Raw genomic sequence first — 18684 nt, forward strand, 5'->3', positions numbered from 1 at the left:
TATGAAAAGAAGCGCAGACGTGAATGGTCTGCACGGTACAGTCGCCTGGTGGCACTGAGCTCAACCAAACATAGTAGCAGGAATGAAGTGTATTCTTCTTTGCTGCTGGTGCAAATTTTTCACAGGAGCCTAATCGTTAACATGTTTTTGTAAATGTTTAAAATATTTTACACTTGGTTAGAGCAAAATTAGCTCTTTGTTTGGCTGGTTAAGCTCTGTGCCAACAAGTGGCTGGACCAAGCAGGCTAATCGGGCCGCTCACATATGTCTACACTAATGTTCCTTCATCAGCTCGAGTTTATGCCTCCACCCATCCATCAAAACGCCCAGCTTGCCTGTGGTTGCCCGAATAACATGTCACGTTCGGCGCTGCTACAGAATTCTTGCAATGCACACTTCTTCGATAGCTCTCACTTGTAGTCTACTGCCAAGGAGCTGGCGGAGAAGTTAGAGAGGCTTTGCGCACTCGCATCTAGAGAACCAGAAGTAGATGACACGACGTGCCATCATGATGCAAAGCCAGTGAAGGCGGAGCTTAGCTCCGATCACTCGGCGAACGAGTTCAGGAGAAAATGCATGGCTATGGAAAAGGGTAACTTGTAATCATCTGTAGCTCTCTTCATATGAGACTTGACACAAATTGTGGTGTGCATGATTAACGTTAGCTGTACCCTATTTGACTACACAATTTGTCTGAACCCCCCTGCAGGGCCATCTGCGACAGCAGCTGTTTAGTGCCTTGCGACACCACGTATGCGAGCACATGAGTGTTGGACCCTCCCATGTGTAGCTGTGTGCGGCTTAGTCCTCTGGGAAAGGGGGATCCTAGGGGTTGAGCCAATGCCGGCTGTTCTGACCTTTAAGGCCCCCTAGTGAAGGCAACACACCTCTTTGGCCTCTGCTTCACATAGGGGACACCTCCAGACTGGCCCACCTGGACGAAACTGGCCGTCGCCTTTTCCTGTCTCTCTTTCCTGAAATATTGTCTCTTTCTCCCACTTCTTGGTCTTTCCTGTCTTCTTCTCTCTTCCATTTACTTCCTTTCTCCTTGGCAGCAAGGGTTAACCTTGTGTGGCTATCCAACCTTGGGTACACCATATTTGGTTATAGTGTCGGCGTACGACTGGCCTCGTGCAGACTTCGATGCAAGCTTTGCCACGTCCCCCCCGTTGAGCTCCGTGGTGGGTGGTCAGCACTGTTGCAGAATTTTTTTGTTTATTCATGGAAACTCCTTTTCCCCTGCTTCCTGATCGCCCTCGTAAACGAGGGTGCACCGAAGTTTATAAATTTTTGGGCGACCAAACAAACAACTTTCCCTGCTTTTACGTCATCCACACTGATCAAGTTGGAAAGACGGTGAGAATGATCTCGCAGTGCGCAGGACGCGCACTGGGCCAACCTCACCTTTCGCAGCGCTACAGATGGCCTCCGACGCCTGCAATGACAAGACGCGAAATCGTGCATGATTGTATGCTCAAAAGCGATGGCTCGAGGATCGCTGCGAGCAGCGATCACGTCGCCCACCGGCGACGTTGATGAGTTGGCGTTGTGTCATCACTTCACAAGACATGAAAAAGCAGGTTATCGGGTACGTCTCATACGCATAAAATTTCGTGCTGACCTGCTTGGGCTTCGATTTCAAAAAGTTTGTTGTGGCTGATGGTGCTTCTCATTTTGTCCCTAAGGAACTGGTGATGCAGCTGGCGCATGAAAATGCATGCCGCCTGTGACCAGCGAAACGTTTCACACGAAAAACAACATTGATCGCGATCATGAGAGCAATAAGCCAATGTACCTGTGTCTCATGTACGTGTGCCTATTGCTCAATCAGTGCATTCTTAGATCAACGGCCTGTGGTTCGAACACATATCGGTTTCGAGCTGCCACCCAAGCATACGACGGAGAAACGGAGTGAACATGGGCTAGCTGCAAAGCCTTCGCTAACTGCAGAAAAAGGAGATATCTCCGCATACATACGCAAAATATGTGAAAAGGAACACCACCAGAGAAAGACGAACCCAAAATGTACCACAATGTGTGAAAGTGTGTCAGCAATTTGCGTGGAACACGATGCAGATAATATGCACGCATGAGAGCGCGGCGCGCTGATCACCGCCGCGAAGAAGCCTTCAGGGGACACACACACATACACACACAAAAGTTTCAAATGGTTCACTACTGCTCGTATCACACTGCTTCACAATGCAGAATGGAGCATTAGCACCTAAATAGATAATGCTAGAAGTAAGGAAATCCGAAGATGACTGTAGACAGTTGGCTGAGCGTGGTAAATTTAAGTCCTGAAGCGCCTGTGTTGCAATCCATGAAGTCCCCGCAAAGATGACGGTGAGCGTCCATCGCCTCTTTTAGTCGTCTGCTAGCCAGAAAACTTCCAGAGAGCAGCCAGACCAAAATCGTCCTGGCAGGCTCTCCCAGCCCGCGGGTAGCCAGAGCCGTCCAGCCCTAACAAAACGACCGCCCAGCGGAAGTGCGTGGCTCGGTGGGCGGAGCAACCTGAGAAAAACAGACGCTCTGGCTGGCTCTGGCAGCCCCCGGGTAGCTGGAAATGGAAAAGCGAAGAAGCCCACTGTGTCAACTGTGATGGCGAGCATGCTGCTTACTCGCGGTCCTGCTCGTCCTGGAAAAAAATTAATTAAACCGTCACAATCAAAGTAAAGGAAAATATAACGTTTCACGAGGTTTGCAAGGCGCGTGTCATACCTGCCAGCAAACATCTTTGCCGAAGTGGTGCGCCAAGGGGCGGTGCCACAACGGCTCTCGGCGGCTTTCCGGCCCACATGCGGTGAGCTGGCGGTGACACCATCTGCCTCCTTGGTGGCTGCAGCTAGCGCTGCTCCGCTGCCCCAGCAGAAGGGGCCATCGACCTCTGGGCTGGTGGCCCCAAAGGTCTCTTCCAAAGTGTCGAGGCCTTCAGGTCAAGCGCCGCACTCGGAAGAGCACTTGTCCAGCGCCTCACAACAGGCGATGGACACAACCACCAGCCAGACAGCGCCACCAGCGCCTAAGGAGCAGTGAGACTTTGGCAATCGCTTCAAAAAAGACAAAGCTCGCGTCACGGCGCATGGAAAGGGCCCGTGAACTAGTCTTCGTCTCTTAAACACTCCGCACTCAACACATTTATCATAATGGAGGCACAAATACGACAGTGGAATGTTAAGACTCATTCATAACCTTGACGATATTAGAGAGCTCCTATATAAACAAAATCCAAAGTTACTGTGTGTTCATGAGGCGCATCTAAAACGCACGCAAACAAACTTTCTCCGTCAGTACGCCATCTTCCGAAAGGACCGTGATAGGCCAACGCCTCGTGCGGCGGTGTAGCAATCCTTGCAGACAAGTCTGTAGCTTGTAGCCACATAGCCTTACAGACACCCCTTGAGGCAGTGTTAGTTAGGGGGATTCTTTTCAGTAAGTTGGTAAGTGTTTGTTCCATATATATATACCCCCATACTATCATCTCCAAAAAACAGATTTCTATAATCTCATAAATCAACTTCCGGAACCCTACATACTTGTGGTTGATTTTAACGCCCACAACATGTTATGGGGAAATGTGCGATGCGATGCAAGAGGCCGACTCGTTGAAAATCGTGTTCTTACGTTTGGTGCCTGCCTGTTTAATAAGAAGGAAGCAACCTATTATAGCATCCAACACAACTCATATTCATCGATAGATTTAGCAATGGGCTCTGCTTCTCTTCTGCCTCGTCTGGAATGGAATGTCATCTATAATCCTTTTGAAGTGACCACTTCCCAGTAACTTTGAACTTAATAACGCAATACATCAAGCCTCCCCGTGTTCCTATTTGAATATTAGCGTCGGCCAACTGGGAGCATTTTAAAGAATGATCTTATCTACCATGAGATTTTATAAATGATTTTACTATAGATGATGCTGTTGCATATTTTACCACTTTTATTAATCGATGCAGCCGAAAAGTTTATCCCACATACGAATGGTGGTTCACTTACAAGACGTGTTCCCTAGTGGAACGAAGACTATAGAGAGGTGCGAAAGAGGCAGAACAAGGCATGAGGCATATTGCGCAGATCGCCAAATGCCGAAAATCTAATTCAATTTAAACAAATTAAATCACATGGAAGGCAGACACAATGTAAAGCAATGAGAGAAAGTTGGGTGAGGTTCCTTTCGGGTATTAATTCATACACCCAGGAGGCGAAAGTGTGGAATGGCTTAAGAAAGCTAAAAGGGCCACAAATCCATCCATTGCCTCTGATGAACGACCAAGGGAATACCTTGCAAGACCAGGCAGACTCTCTTGGGAAGCACATTGAGCGTGTCGAGCTGAATCCATTATCTCAATTCTTCCTTAAATACAAACAAATAGAAGAACTTAAGCCAGTCTTACGTAAATGCAGACAGAATGAACCATATAACCGGCCTTTCAGTATTGCCGAGTTGAGAGCTGTGTTGATCGCATGCGAGAACTCTGCACCGGGACCTGACAGAGTCATGTATGACATGATCAAAAACTTACACATTGATACACAAGTTACACTACTTGCACTTTTCTACACTATTTGGGCTGCCGGATACCTTCCATCCACATGGAAAGAAGCGATTCTGATCCCTGTATTGACGAGAGTAAAGACCGTTCCTTGGCAGAAAGTTATTGCCCGATAGCTCTTGCAAGTTGCCTGTGTAAGCCTTTTGAAAAAATGATTAATCGTAGACTCATATACTTACTTGAACTCAACAATATATACTTGATCCCTGTTAGTGTGGCTTCAGAGAAGGGCGGTCCACAACTGATCATCTTGTATGCATTGAAGAATATATTTGTGATGCATTTGTACATAAACAATTTTTCTTGTAGATATTCCTCGATATGGAAAAGGCATATGACACAACGTACTGCTACGAGATATTGCGAGACTGGTCAGGAATGGGCATCCATAGCAATATGCTAAACATAATAAAAAGCTGTTTGTCAAATCATACCTTCTGTGTGAAAATTGGCAACATATTGTCATAACCTTTTATACAAGAAACTGGTGTGCCTCGAGGAGGCGTGCTTAGCTGTGCTCTCTTTATTGTGAGGATGAACGCGCTTCGTGCTTCATTACCACCGGCCATTTTTTATTCCGTCTAAGTGGACGTCATTCAAATAGGCTTCAAATCCTGTAACCTCGCAGTATGCAAAAGACAGGTACAGCAGGGCTTGAACAAGATATCCAGGTGGACAGACAAAAACGGATTTAAAATCAACCTCTACAAAAGTTCTTAAGTTCTTTTCACAACAAAGAGAGGCCTAGTTCCAGATCCTTGTGTAGAACTGTTTGGACAACAAATACCTGTCAACAAAGAGCATAAATTTCTAGGTATTATACTTGACTCTAGGCTTACTTTCATTCCACACATTAAATATGTTGAAGAAAAATGTCTAAAAACAATGAATTTGCGTAAAATTATGTCCCACACAACATGCGGTAGCAACAGGAAGATTTTGATTAATCTTTATTAGAGCCTGATTTGATAACAACTAGACTATGGTGCCGTCATATATAACTATGCCTCTCCGAGCGCGCTAAAGGTGCTAGATCCTGTCCACCATCTAGGTATCCGCTTAGCCACTGGCGCTTTCATAGCAAGCCCTATTGAAAGCTTATACGCAGAATCAAATGCATGGTCACTCCATCTGCAGAGAACTTACATAAGCCTCACATATTTTTAAAAATACACTCCAATCATGAACATCAGTGTTTTAATACCGTTAATGATATGACGTGTTGTAGTGTAGAGATAGAAGTCCGTCACTTTTGTTGACGTGCGGTGCGATGAAGGATGGAGCAGTGGACATTTAGGTTGATAAATAGCATATACTATGACTAAGTACTATATCATACATTGTACAAACAGAACGATGCTCACGTCACAAATTAACTGAAATACATGTTACACATTCAGGCTGTCCCTACACTACAAGTCCCTGCTCGCGCTCACGTCCTCGTTGTCTTCAGCAGGTTGTGTCCGTGGCGGGACGATTTGGTCGCTGAGCAGGATGTAGCACGTCGACTTGCCGAAGTGCTGGATGAGCGGTGGCAGTGGCCCGAATGTTCAGAAATGGCAATAGATCAAGTCAACCAAGAACAGTACTGGCCGGAAACAGTTGCGGGCAGGTGGTCCCCCGGGTAACCCTCTTGAACCCCGGCTGCTCAAACGCCATGTCAAACCAGTCTTTTTCTCTTCCCTGCATCCGCTGCACTCAAGACTGCCACCTACTCTCTTTCTTTTCTTTTCCTGCTGCCGCCACCGTGTGCTCTCTTTTGTCTGCAATGCGCCGCACAGGTAGTCACTGTCGCCGTCTTTATGTTTCATCACGCGTGTGCTACACTTTTCCATAATCGCCCCTTTGTAAGACAGCCTTTTTTGCTGCGTGTAAGGGAGCCTAGCGATGAAATGCATGTCCCACTCCTCAAGCATCGCCTAATGCATCCAACCAAGCTGTTACCTCCTTGGGAGCGGCAGGTGGTAAAATGTGACATATCCTTTCCAGAAGTCACAAAGCACGCACCAGAGGTCGAAATCCAAATGCATCTAGAACTGCAGTAGAAGTGTTTCTGCACGGAGTTCTACGGATATGCATTGAAGTCACATGCCGGTGTGTCCTATGCAGCTGTTGGTCCATCCTTCTCGGAATCCGATGTACTGCATCTGGAAGCAAGCATCCTTATGGCTGAGGCCCGTGCTCTATTGTCGGCTATGAAGCATATTAGGAAATCAAAACTCCAGAAAGCACTTATATATACAGACTCCCTAAGTGTTGTGAAGGCCTTGATGTCACTCTGCAAGCACAAAAATCCCGTACCTAATTAACTTTACTCCGTCCTGTGTAAAGCGTATATCTAACCAGCATGTCATCATATGCTGGGTGCCTGGCTGTAGTGGCATCGAGGGTAATGTCCTGGCGGACGAGATGGCCACGCCAATTGCATCGCAAGCTATTAATCCTACTGGTGCTGTCCCTGCCACAGATCTCGGGCCTTTCTTACGCAAGAAACTCCGAGACCACCGGCAACGCATGTGGGACGCAAAAACAAATAATAAACTGCACGTGATAAAGCCACAAATAGGTTTTTGGCCCTCTGCAACAAAATCACGGGGAACAGATGTCCTATTCTGTCGTCTCAGAATAGCACAAACATTTGGGACCCATAATTTTATACTTTCTGGTCATGAACCTCCAACCTGTGGTAGATGTGGTGAGAGGCTGACCGTCCTCCATGACCTCCTGGAGTGTCGGGAAGCCGAAGCTGAAAGAAAGGAAGATTTTCCTCTTGCATACCGTTATTGCATCCCTCTTCACCCGGCTATGTTTCTTGGTAAGGAACTGCTTTTTAACACCAAAGCAGTCGTCGATTTCTTGAATGATGTTGTTCTACAGGTCATTAAATTCATAGTGCATCCTCTACTCTGAGGGTGCCGCTGTGATAATTGTGTTGTATAGCACATGCCTCTAGACCCTTGTGTTTCAAAGGCTGTTATGAGGCAGTAGTGCTCTAGCCAATTTTAGCATCAGACATATTTTGTATATAGTTATCATTCTCTCTCAATGCATCTTAATGCTCATAGTACCCGTTATTTTTCATGGCCATAATCTTATTACACCTAGATTTTACTTAATTTATAGTGACTATTTTTAAGGCCCCTGTGCAGCCACGTCACATCAACTTCATAGAAATCATAACTCCACTCTAAACTCATTAACACTGGCATGGCGCTCTTTGGCCATACCTGGCCCTTGCGTCACTAAACACCACACATTCATTCAAAATTTGTTCAAACCGTTTGGGGGCCTTTAATTATACACGCGTGCACCCACCGTCTCCTATCATAGCACGAGCATCGCTACACCTAATAAGTGCACTGGCAGGCCTTTAGGGCTATTTCGGACGTGCCTGTGACGGTTTGAGACCTTGGAAGCAGTAAAAGGCATGCATTCATTTTTTTAAGGCCGTCCGATTTTTCGGATGTTTACGCGGCCCCCAGGGAGTCCGAAAAATCAACACTGACAGTAATTTGTAAATGCGCGTGAATAAATCCTCTGGGACTTCCCACTCATTTGTTAGCGCAGTGCACATGTGCAACTGCAAGTAGGTCCTCCATTCAATGAGCTTCCTTTAATATGAACTGCTTTTAATTCGAACAAATTTCTGGACCCCTTCGAGCTCGAATGATCGAGATTAGACTCTATTGTGAAGTTTGAGATGCGTATTTAAACTTTTGAAGGTGTGTCTCTTAAAAAAGATAGTTGCTCAGATGGGACGCAAAAAGTTTAAAGCAAAAGTGCTTTTTTGTATATAAATTTTGCTAAGTCACGTTTTATTGCTGTTTTCTTGCTGTTGCAATGAGTTGCACTGTGTATTTTCAGCTGGGCGAATATGACTGTCCCTTGTGGCTGTCTAGTAGCAGTGTAGAGCTACTGTCTGAAATGATGACCGTGGTCCCTGAGAAGCGCATTTCCATCACTCAGCTGCTCAATCATCCATGGCTAGTCAAAGGGTATGGATGCCCAGTTAGTCCCAAGAGCACGTACCTGGTAAGGATTAAATTTGCTTTCTCCTCCACTTTTGTTGTGTGTTTTCCATTGAAGTGAGGGCACTGATATTCACTGGAAGCAAACAGTAGTCTAAACAAGTGGTTTTTCAAACATCCTATATAGTAGTTTCAATTACCTAGTTCAGGTTTTGGTGCTTTTTATGCAGTCGAATGCTTTTATAATGAAGTGTTTGGGACCTCTAAACATCCTTCGTTATGCAGGTTACTGCGTGGTAAAGGTTGTGCACTGTAATGCTCACATATGAGCAGGCTAAGTATGTTCAACAAAAGAAAACCTTTTTTTAGCATGAATTTAAGGGAGTCTTAGTGAGATACGTCTTGAATTTTTTGTGTTAACTTTGACAGAACGTGCAACAGCAGCTGACCTCACTGCACTGAGGTTCACAGTATGTCCTGTGGCAAAATGCAGGAGCTATGGAAAGTAAAGCTGCAGAGCGTTAAATCCCGCTATCACATTCCTTGCCATTAAAATCCCTGGTTCGTTTACTGTATCTTCATCACTGTTGCGTTCATTGACATTTGCATCCTTTTCACACTAGCTGGCTTTGAAGACATCAGTGATGGTCGGTTACAATCACATCATCACATTGTCATCAGCTGTGATGTATTCATCAGCCATCACACCTGCTGATGCGCTGAAAGAAGTGTATGTGTTCAGCAATTCCTTCAACAGTACAGCAGGACTACTTCTAAAATCGGCACGCTTTTCAATTGTGGCACTAGTGCCGCCATTAGCTCTAGCACAGAGCACACCTTGGTGACATCTGTGGAGGGCAGTGGTGGCACCGCTATGTGGCGCTCTCTCTAAGCAATAAACTATCCATTTTGGGTGCCTAAATTTCTTTATTCTACAGGTAAATTCGTTGTAGTGGTCTTCGTTATAGAGGTGTTCACAATACATATGGAAGATGGAAATTCGGCCAGTACTCAAATCATTCCTTCGTTATACAGGTAATTTTGCTGTAGAGACATTCGACTGCACATCATTTGCAGTCTGTTATACATTAGAAAGGTGTTGAATGTCAAAAACAAGAATGTTCTCATCAGTCTTAGAGGCAGCCAAGTTACAAACTTTGTTCAATGTCAGCACAATATCTGGTTTTTGATATGGTCTCAGTCAGTGTGGGGACAGGAGTTGGAGTGCTCTTTCATACAGTGTAGCTTGCTCCGAACATATCCTCGCCAAACCTGCCATGGTTGCTTAGTGGCTATGGTGTTGGGCTGCTAAGCTCGAGGCCACAGGATTGAATCCCAGCCACGGCAGCAGCATTTTGATGGGAGTGAAATGCGAAAACACCTGTGTTCTACTTAGATTTACGTGCACGTTAAAGAACCCCAGTTGGTCTGAATTTCCAGAGTTCCCCACTACGGCGTGCCTCATAATCAGATGGTGGTTTTGGCATGTAAAACCCCATTATTTTTTTAATCCTCGCCCAAGAATCGGCGATTAGCATTTGGGAGAGCACTTGTTATTGAAGCTGTATGGGCTGCATTTCTTTGCACTACATGCTTTCACTTGCACTGTGCAAGCATGGACAGGGAAAGGACTTCTTCCATTAGGGCCGTACTGTTTCGTCATGGCATAGTTATGTACCATGTTTTTTCTGCATATAACCTGCATACCGAATTAGAACATGCCAGAAAGAAAAAAAAAATCCGCGTATAATTTGCAGAAATAACTGCATACAATAACGCTCAGTTATTTGCAAAACAGTCTCCATTTATGGATGCACGACTCATCCACGTTGCATTTTTGGGCAGCTGCTCTGTCCCCCCTCCCCCCTTTTCGGTGATGCTGCCCACTGAATTCACCTGACGGACGTGATAGCGGACGATTCAGTCACGTGCCATGTGATCTGGATCGGACCACTTCGCAGCTAGCATTTACATGACAGAGGATGACAGCGTGGACAGAGCAGCCTTCGCATGGGCAACGGCGGTGGAGCAAATGGTGGAGCAGCGCATCGTGATTCGAGTTCTAGTTTGCCAATGCCAAGTGCACTATTCGCTAACTATTAAACACAAAGTGGTGACCCGTAAAGAAGAGTTGAATGGGCAACAATGCAGGAAGGGAGAAGGGAGCTCCAACATGCAGCGCACTTCACGGCGTGCGCCACACGGCCGTGAAGCCACACCTGAAGGTGAAATTCGCATATAACTTACACCCCGACTTTACTGTTACATTTTTTGAATTTTCGGTGTGGGTACGGTAGTTAGATATCTTGCTTGCTCCATTAACAGACTTTTCATTGGCACATCTGTAGAGTTCTCCCCTCAGATCCTCCTGAGCTCTCTCGAGTTTCGTTTGGGGATCCATGGAATACAGGTTGGGAGATATTGGTGTCTCAAGAGGCCTCGAAACACTTTTGATCAAAGTTGAGAAATGTATTTGAAGTTTAATTAAACTATTTCAGAAGTACTTTGCTGCAAGAAGTTGTTAAATGGGTTCAACAGAAGTGGAGTTATTGGCAATCAAACACACCGATTGCGGTGCTTCCGCTCCAATGATTTGCACTACGAAAGCTAGGGCAGAGTGGGGTGTTCCCACAATGCTCCGTTTACTGAATGTCACTGACTTGCAGTTAAAATTTAATTTTGGATGTTCACATAGACGCCACTGATTCTTATTTTGGCACCTACGACACACAAAACATAGCCAAACACAGTCTTCCTCAGCGAGCCACAGTGCACTCAGCCAGTGGACTCGTTGCGGTGGCCACGGTATCTATGCTACATAGCAAACGGCAGCTACGTGCAACTGCAGCATTTGCTTTATGCATGACAGGGCTAGAGTGTGCGCTCGCACTCATATGCTCCTGTCTGGCTGCGCCGTGTGGTGTGAACCGGCTTTGTCCTACACCAGCTTGACCGATGAATAGTAGCCACTTCCAACTTGCACATGTTGAAGCTCATTACGAAGCAAAGTCTGGCGAGACCTTTACCAAGAGTGCCCAGGAGTGAGTGCGCACTCGCAAATGTGTATGTATGGTCTGATATAAAGTTTCGCATGGTTCGAGGTAGTTGAATGTTCAAAACTAGTCGAAATTAGTGGAAACCGATGACTACGACTCTGATATGCAGGGTGGCCAAAGTTTAATTCCTGTGCGAGTGGCCCCAGCCAAGCTTGAGGAGACAATAGTCGGCTTCTTCTGGAAGTATGTAATTATCCAAAATTCAGAACAGATTCTTGCTTAATTCAGCCTGTTTATTAAACTGTGTCCCCAAATATACACAGTAACAGTAATGAAGCGAAATCTGCCAAGGCATCTAACCAGGAGCGGCCAGGAGTAAGCACGTGCTGCCAAGCGTGTGTGTGGTCTAACCTTAAGTTTCATGTGGATCGAGGCTAGTTGATTGTTCAAAAATAGTCGAAATCAGCGAGACCTGACAGCTATAACATCGAGAAGCAGGGTAACCAAAGTTCTTACACGAACAGCCATGGCCAAGCGTGAGCAGACAATAGTCAGCTTCTTCCGGAAGTATGTAATTATTATTGAAATTGAAAAGCACATCTTTGCTTACTTCAGCCTGTTTATTAAACTTAGTGAATAAATATACACAGTAGCAGTAGGAAGAAGCACACTGATCCAAACACCCTTCTTGATTGATGTCGGCTATAGTCCAGTAGCAGCCACACATGGGAATTTGCTATATTACGAACTAAAGCGCTCAGAAAAGAGTGAGGAGCAGGCTTCTGTTGAAATGGGAGTGTTTTAGAGAAAGGTAACTTCACACTCCACTTGCGAGATCCATGTGCCGTGCACGAGTGCAAAATTTGACTGAGATGTTCACAACAGCGTCTGCTATCTACTGACTGTGTTTTTTCACCAAGCCTGACGGGTGGTTCATGGCCCCTCTAAAAGAGGCTGTTGCTACTTGTTTGCTTCTTGTCTGAGGTGATCTGCAGTTAGGAGCAGATGGAAGCTCACCAAAAGGGAACAGCATTTAGGAAGTGTATCTAACAGGTGGAATCAATCAATTCCCAATATTTTAGAAAGGCTGTTGCCATAAGCAAAATGCCTAGTGTACCTACAGTGGCAAGATCAACAGTGGTCGAACAAGAAATGTCTTGGGCTAGACCCAACGCTTTGGCATGGTGACTGGTCTTTCTTTGTCAGGGTTAAAGTGGCAATAGTGTTATGTAAATTTAGATGACACTGTTACTTCGTGGTTAAAAAATTAAACGGACAGACCTCTGTCAGCTGTTATGCTATGTCTTTCAAGGAAACTTGCATAACAACCATGAAAAGTGGTCTCTACTGGCTGTGGTGGCTGCACTTCTGTGCAGTTAAATGTAAAAATGCCTGGGTACAGAGTTCTCTACATTTGAATCAGTTAACCAAGGTGGGCAGAAATCATCCAGCAACTGCATCATCCCTCTTAGCCCATGTTTTAAAACCAGTCAATCGAATAACATTGACATAGGGAACTGTCTTTTAGGTACCCTCCACGCCACTATGAAAAGGAACATTTGATCTACATCAATGGCATAGACAAGAATTCCTTTGGGGGACAGGGAGGTTTGAATTTGAAGAGGGTAGCGGAAAAGGGAGGTCTCAGTGTGGGCATGCATGTGTGCAAGTAAATAGTACCAGGGGTCAAAGTGATTGTTTTCACTAACGGTAGGGATACCCTGAAGTGACCCGTATTGTTATTGCACCATAATCTTCAACAATTCTTGTGGCTGCATGTCCTTTGTAGACTTTACACAACTGCTACTACAGTCGAACCCACTTGTAACAATATTCAAGTGCCATGAAAATTCCCTTGTTATAATCGATAATTGTTATAACTGGGTTGCATGAAAAAATCAAAATAGGCCGATGGCAGAGCTGATCTGAGAAAACTACATAGGCAGGGAGGCCAGTCTCTTTCCCCACCACCTTCCTCCGTCCTCCTGCCGATTGTGTTCACTCATTTAACTGCTTCCTGGACGTTCCGATTGCGTGTAACAAGCCTTGGCTGTCAGCGTTAAAGAATGGCACTGCTATAACAACTGCAAAGAGGTGTCACAGGTGGCAAGCGATATGCGAGCACCGCCGAGGCATCACTTTGGTGGCCCTAGAAGGGGCCTTTTAAAAATTGCGCGAAGACTGTTACGGCAGCCTGTCAGCTTGAGTAATCCAGAAGAAACGCTGAGGAGAGATCGCCACAAGCGTCTCGCATAACTGTGCTGAATGAGGAGCCAGCGAGCAACATGCGAGCAATCTACTTGTGGTGCAGTTGGCACGGTCCATTCGTGTTCGGAGGGGTGGAAGGGCAATGGTAGAGAGGCGTGCGAAGATGGCTGGAAAATGAGCGCGTGGCTGCTGTTGGAGCAGTGGCCCATCGTGCAGCAGCTCGAATTTCTCGTTTTCTTTTTTTCTCATCGATGGATGCAGCAGCTTCTCATTGTTATAACAAATATATTGTTAAAACCGGTATCATTGTAAATGGGTTAGACTTATATAAAAATATTTTCTACTTCAGAGCGGTGTAGAGGCCCTTCAAAGCAAGCTTGACTTTAGCTAGTCTGCCACTTTGATCAAGACAAAAAAATTCAGCGCTGTGACTTTATTGATCGATAAGATTTAATGCCACAAGCCTACGTCACTGCTATGAGAAATGTTGTTGGAAAGGGCTCCAGTTGACTTTGACCTATTGCATCGAAACAATGATGTGCATGTGGCCACACTTAGGGTAGGAAAAGTGCCGAGCACAAAAAAAGATGCAAATCAGTTCATGTGCCAGGAAATGGAAGCACAAAATGAAAAGCTTTTGTGGCTGGAACTCCCACATAGCACCTGGTAGTAAGGCACTGTAAGTTTTCAAACACAGAGCCCATCATGCAAGGATAGCAGTGACCATTTGAGATTTTTTTATGCCACTCTGCAACTGTGACAGAATTAGTCACAAGGATTAGCATAGGCCTTAAAATGGTTTCCTAGTAAATATGGGTACTTAATTTATTAGTTTATGTGTAAATTATGCTGTGGAATGCAAAAACTGACTGTAGTAGACAAAGTTGCAACCATTTCACACATGTAAATTACACAAGTATTTGCAAAACTTCGTCCCAAGTTACCCTTTCTCATTCTTAAGGGTGCCAATGTCAGTGCCGATGTTTTCTATTGTTTTCTTTCTTGTTTCCAGTTGTCTGTTCTTGATGAAGAAGTGGTTACAGAGCTGGCTGTCAGCTGTGGTCGCTCCAAGAGTTCTGTTGCTATGGAGCTTTCTCAGGTTTGTCGCCCTTCACCTCACATGTTGGAGGAGTATGCAATGTTGCTGAACATGCAACCAAGGAAAATGAAATATTTTAATGCATTACATATATTGGTTGCAAGTGGTCTTCATGGGGCTGCTGTTCTGACACATAGCCAGCCTTCGTCTTAAAGGGACACTAAAGAAATATATTCAGTTGACCTAGATTGAAAAGTTATGCTTTTACAGTGAAACTAACAGTAACTACAGGGACTAGACTTATGTAGTTTTTTCGACATCCAGCAACAGAAACGGACTTAGCGATTTCCAACAAACCCATACGGGTGCAGTGCGTCGACGCAGATGTCAAAATGCGGAACAGATAAGAACGCTCGCCGTGAACAATAGAGTGACATCAAGGTTATCGTAGTACATAAGCAGGAGAGGCATCGGCACTAAAAACAGCTGCATTATCGATGGGGTGTACATATATAGTTCGTTCACCCAAAGAACAACATGCGTACGAGGAGCGCCGAAGGGAACAGCAACGCGAATGTAAACGGCGTCAGCGTGAAACGACCACCGACGAAGAACGTTCCTGCAATGCTGAATGAAAATGACAATCGCGAGCCTGGGCACCTCCGAACGAGCAACGACGCCAGACACGAGCCGAAAGCACTTTGCTTTTTGTTTGAGAGCTTTGACTGTCGTCAGCTTTCGCTGCCATTCCATCTTCACAGAGTGGAATGGTTGTCATATTTTTAATAACAAATTCGTCATATCCTAGCAAGAACAGCCCTCACAAGTGAGAAAATGATAAAAATGGAAAATCTAAGTGGTGCCAGATGTTGTGTACTATGGTACCTTTCTCACTTGACGTCTTAATGATGTCAGAAATCTGGGTGGCTGGTGCCACTGGCAAGCCAGGATACTGAGACGAGGTGTGTACAAGCAGAGAGCGAGCAGCAGAAAACAAAAATGCCCACACTGTGCACAGCGAGAGTGACAGAATGGAGGAGGCAAGCGGGAGGTGAAATGTTTGTCTAGAGCCAGCCGGGATGGGCAGTTTGAGGAATGCCACTGATGCGAGCTGAGAGAGCAATGGCTGATTCACAGAAAGCAAGAAGTTCACATGGAGATTATGTCATATCCTCAGTTTTGGTGCAGCTGATTCAAATTGAGGAGTGACATCATGACTTCTAGTGGCAATTTTCAACGCACCAAAGTCCTATCTATATTGGTATGCAGAAAATGATGATAGACTTCTAGACAGGTAAATTATCAGTCTAACTCAACTTAATATTTTTCTTTACTGTCCCTTAATAGTGGCCTGTGAACTATGGTATTGGGGGCGAGCTCCACCACCAGAAAAGCTGGCGCCATCGTCGGCATGACGTGTCATGAGGGATCACGTGGACACAGTGGCCGCGTCGGCTGCTTCAAAAGCGCCGAATCAAGCTGAAAATGAAAGCTTAAAATCCCACCTGCCCTGCGGTTCTGATTAAGTGGTGAGGCTTTCCCGCCTTGGGTGTCTGCTTGACAACATTTGAAATCACTATAATAGGCAGGAGCTGCCTCTGGAGGCATGCAGCATTGTAGGCTACTGCTTAGTGCTGCAGTGCCGGATGTACACAACGAAGCCCGGTGTCAGCCTTATTCACACGTAGCCGCAGGACAAGGAGCTGCTTGAAGCTTGGCTCGTGAAACTTAGAACCAGCAAGCAGCTATCGGCTACTACTCGGGTATGCAGCAAACACAGACGCGAGGAATATTTCTGCTATGACGCCGGGACTGCGATGTTTAGTGAGTAGCAGAAAACACGCACTGAGACGTTCGGCCGCGCTCCCTGCCCGGCTAATGTCGCAACTGTTTAGTCTAGCTTGTTAATGCTAGACACTGGCAAGTTCACTGGAATGGAAAGGGAGTGGTAAGAAGCACCTTAAATAAAGGCGTGGCATGTGGTCATGTTTGTGTTATGAATTAATGCACTGGATTACGAAAAAGAAGCAGCGTGAAATCGCCCGCTGACTGCATACAGTGCGACGCAACTTTAGAAATAATATTGAAACGTCCAAGAATTTAGAAGAGAAAAAAATATTGAATCGTTGCGACGGCACATCACAGTCGCCGTATGCGTCGAAGTCCCTTGTTAAAATGAAATTGTCTTTGAACAGCTCTGATAACGTCCGCGCAACAATGGTTGCTTGTGGACTGTCAGATGCTCATATGCTGCGGCCTAAAGCTCACAGCACGGTGCGAAAACGCTCTCAGTGAAAGCGAAACATTGTTTGCGGACATGCATGCAGACGCGCAGTCGGTCGCCGCGAACCTGTGCGATCGCTGCATACATTGAGGTTTCGTTCTGTTATGCGCCATTTCTTTATACAGACCGCCCACTATAAGAACATATTTCACATAGTTTGCGCTCGGCGATTGCTGACCTTTCACGCAAGAAGCCGGTTCAGGAGACTGCATTGCGGCGACTGCGCGCAGTGGCTTTCACTGTACATATTCATTAAAGAGATAGCGTCTGTAAACGATTCTGTGCTTTCAGTGTGCCCAAGATTATTATTTGGAGAGTAATAAAGTTCCCTCGTTTTGAGAGTACTTACAGAAATGTACAGGAAGGCTGCCGCGTGGTGTTTTTATTAAGCACCGTAAGCCAAACCTATGAGCAGCGCGCCACGTTATCCCTCATACTACGCAAGGGAGGCGCTTCCGACAGATGGCGACTCCGTAAGTCCTCGCTCCCAATACTCAAAACCAATATTTATTTTATGACTGCGTCAAACACTGTTATGCTCTTCATTGCATGTAGGAGCATTCTATTAAATGCTAATGTATGCTTATCTAGAATCTCATCCTGAGTTTCAAACATGCTGATTAGTTTGTGGTATCAGTGATTGCCTTCATGGTACAAAAGACACAGTCTGTACAAATTTCGTGTAGAAGCTGCATTGCATCTGTCCTGGTAACAAATTAGTTTCAAGTTTTAAAGAATAATTATCTTTAAATGTCTGAGAACGACAGAAAGCTGAGCTAGTTGGTAAGCATTCATTATGCGAAAAGGTGAGGCATGCAGACAGGACACAAGAGAAGTGGATATCGTGTTTACCACTTCTCTTCTCTTGTGTCCTGTCTGCACGCCTCACCTTTTTTGCATAATGAATCTTTAAAAGTCTGTCAAACAATTTTAATCAAGCCTCACAGAATATCTTAGACATGGAAGGGTTCTTTGAAATAAATATTTATCAGAAAATTTGATTTCAACACGCTATATCAAAAGAGGTGTAGTAGGCAAACCATGCACAACCTCCTTGACATGAGCAATGTAGATATATTCATGCCATTGAAAAACTTCGCTGAGAATGTTATGAACAGCGTGGCTTATTCCTATGCTGGGATATACAGTTGAGCTGTGCGACCACGTGCGGCCTCTATATTTTTTCTACCATTCTTTTATCCATCCTTTCATTTACTTCTCTTCAGTTTATATGTATGTGTATGTCTGTATGTATATATGTATAGTTTATGTGTATAGGCCAGTGCCATTAAAATGCTGTCATTGTCTTTCAATTTGTGCTCTAATGCACAACATTAAAGGCACTAAGCAGTTTGTCGTCAGATATTCAGTCAGTCAATAAATAAACAATATAAATGTTACCCTTATTTCAGTCAGCAGCCTCTCCTCTCGACATGTATGTTCTATGCAGCTGTGGTTATGTTCTGTGTACTAGGCACTATATTGACTATTTATTGTCCCAGTCGCACATTCAACTGTTCCTCAAGTTTTATAATAAAATACATTGGGTAGTTGACGGTTTCCCCAGTGATTTGTCAATTATGGATAGAAAAACGGAATTATTTTGTCAGCGTTTTTGCGTCTTAGCACGCAAAAG

The 18684-nt window shown here is 45.1% G+C and overlaps 1 protein-coding gene across 2 annotated transcripts in view; it reads left to right on the plus strand.

The window, feature by feature from the left end:
• Nucleotides 1-18684, plus strand: part of LOC135920476 (maternal embryonic leucine zipper kinase-like) — a 154412-nt gene that overhangs the window by 32983 nt on the left and 102745 nt on the right. For both annotated transcript variants that reach the window (XM_065454736.1, XM_065454733.2), the window contains 2 exons: nt 8418-8585; nt 14738-14824. In XM_065454736.1, coding sequence (XP_065310808.1) covers nt 8418-8585; nt 14738-14824 — 255 coding nt within the window. The remainder of the gene's footprint in view (nt 1-8417; nt 8586-14737; nt 14825-18684) is intronic.

The sequence above is a fragment of the Dermacentor albipictus genome, chromosome 1, assembly GCF_038994185.2.
Source record: "Dermacentor albipictus isolate Rhodes 1998 colony chromosome 1, USDA_Dalb.pri_finalv2, whole genome shotgun sequence".
Taxonomy (NCBI): Eukaryota; Metazoa; Arthropoda; class Arachnida; order Ixodida; family Ixodidae; genus Dermacentor; species Dermacentor albipictus.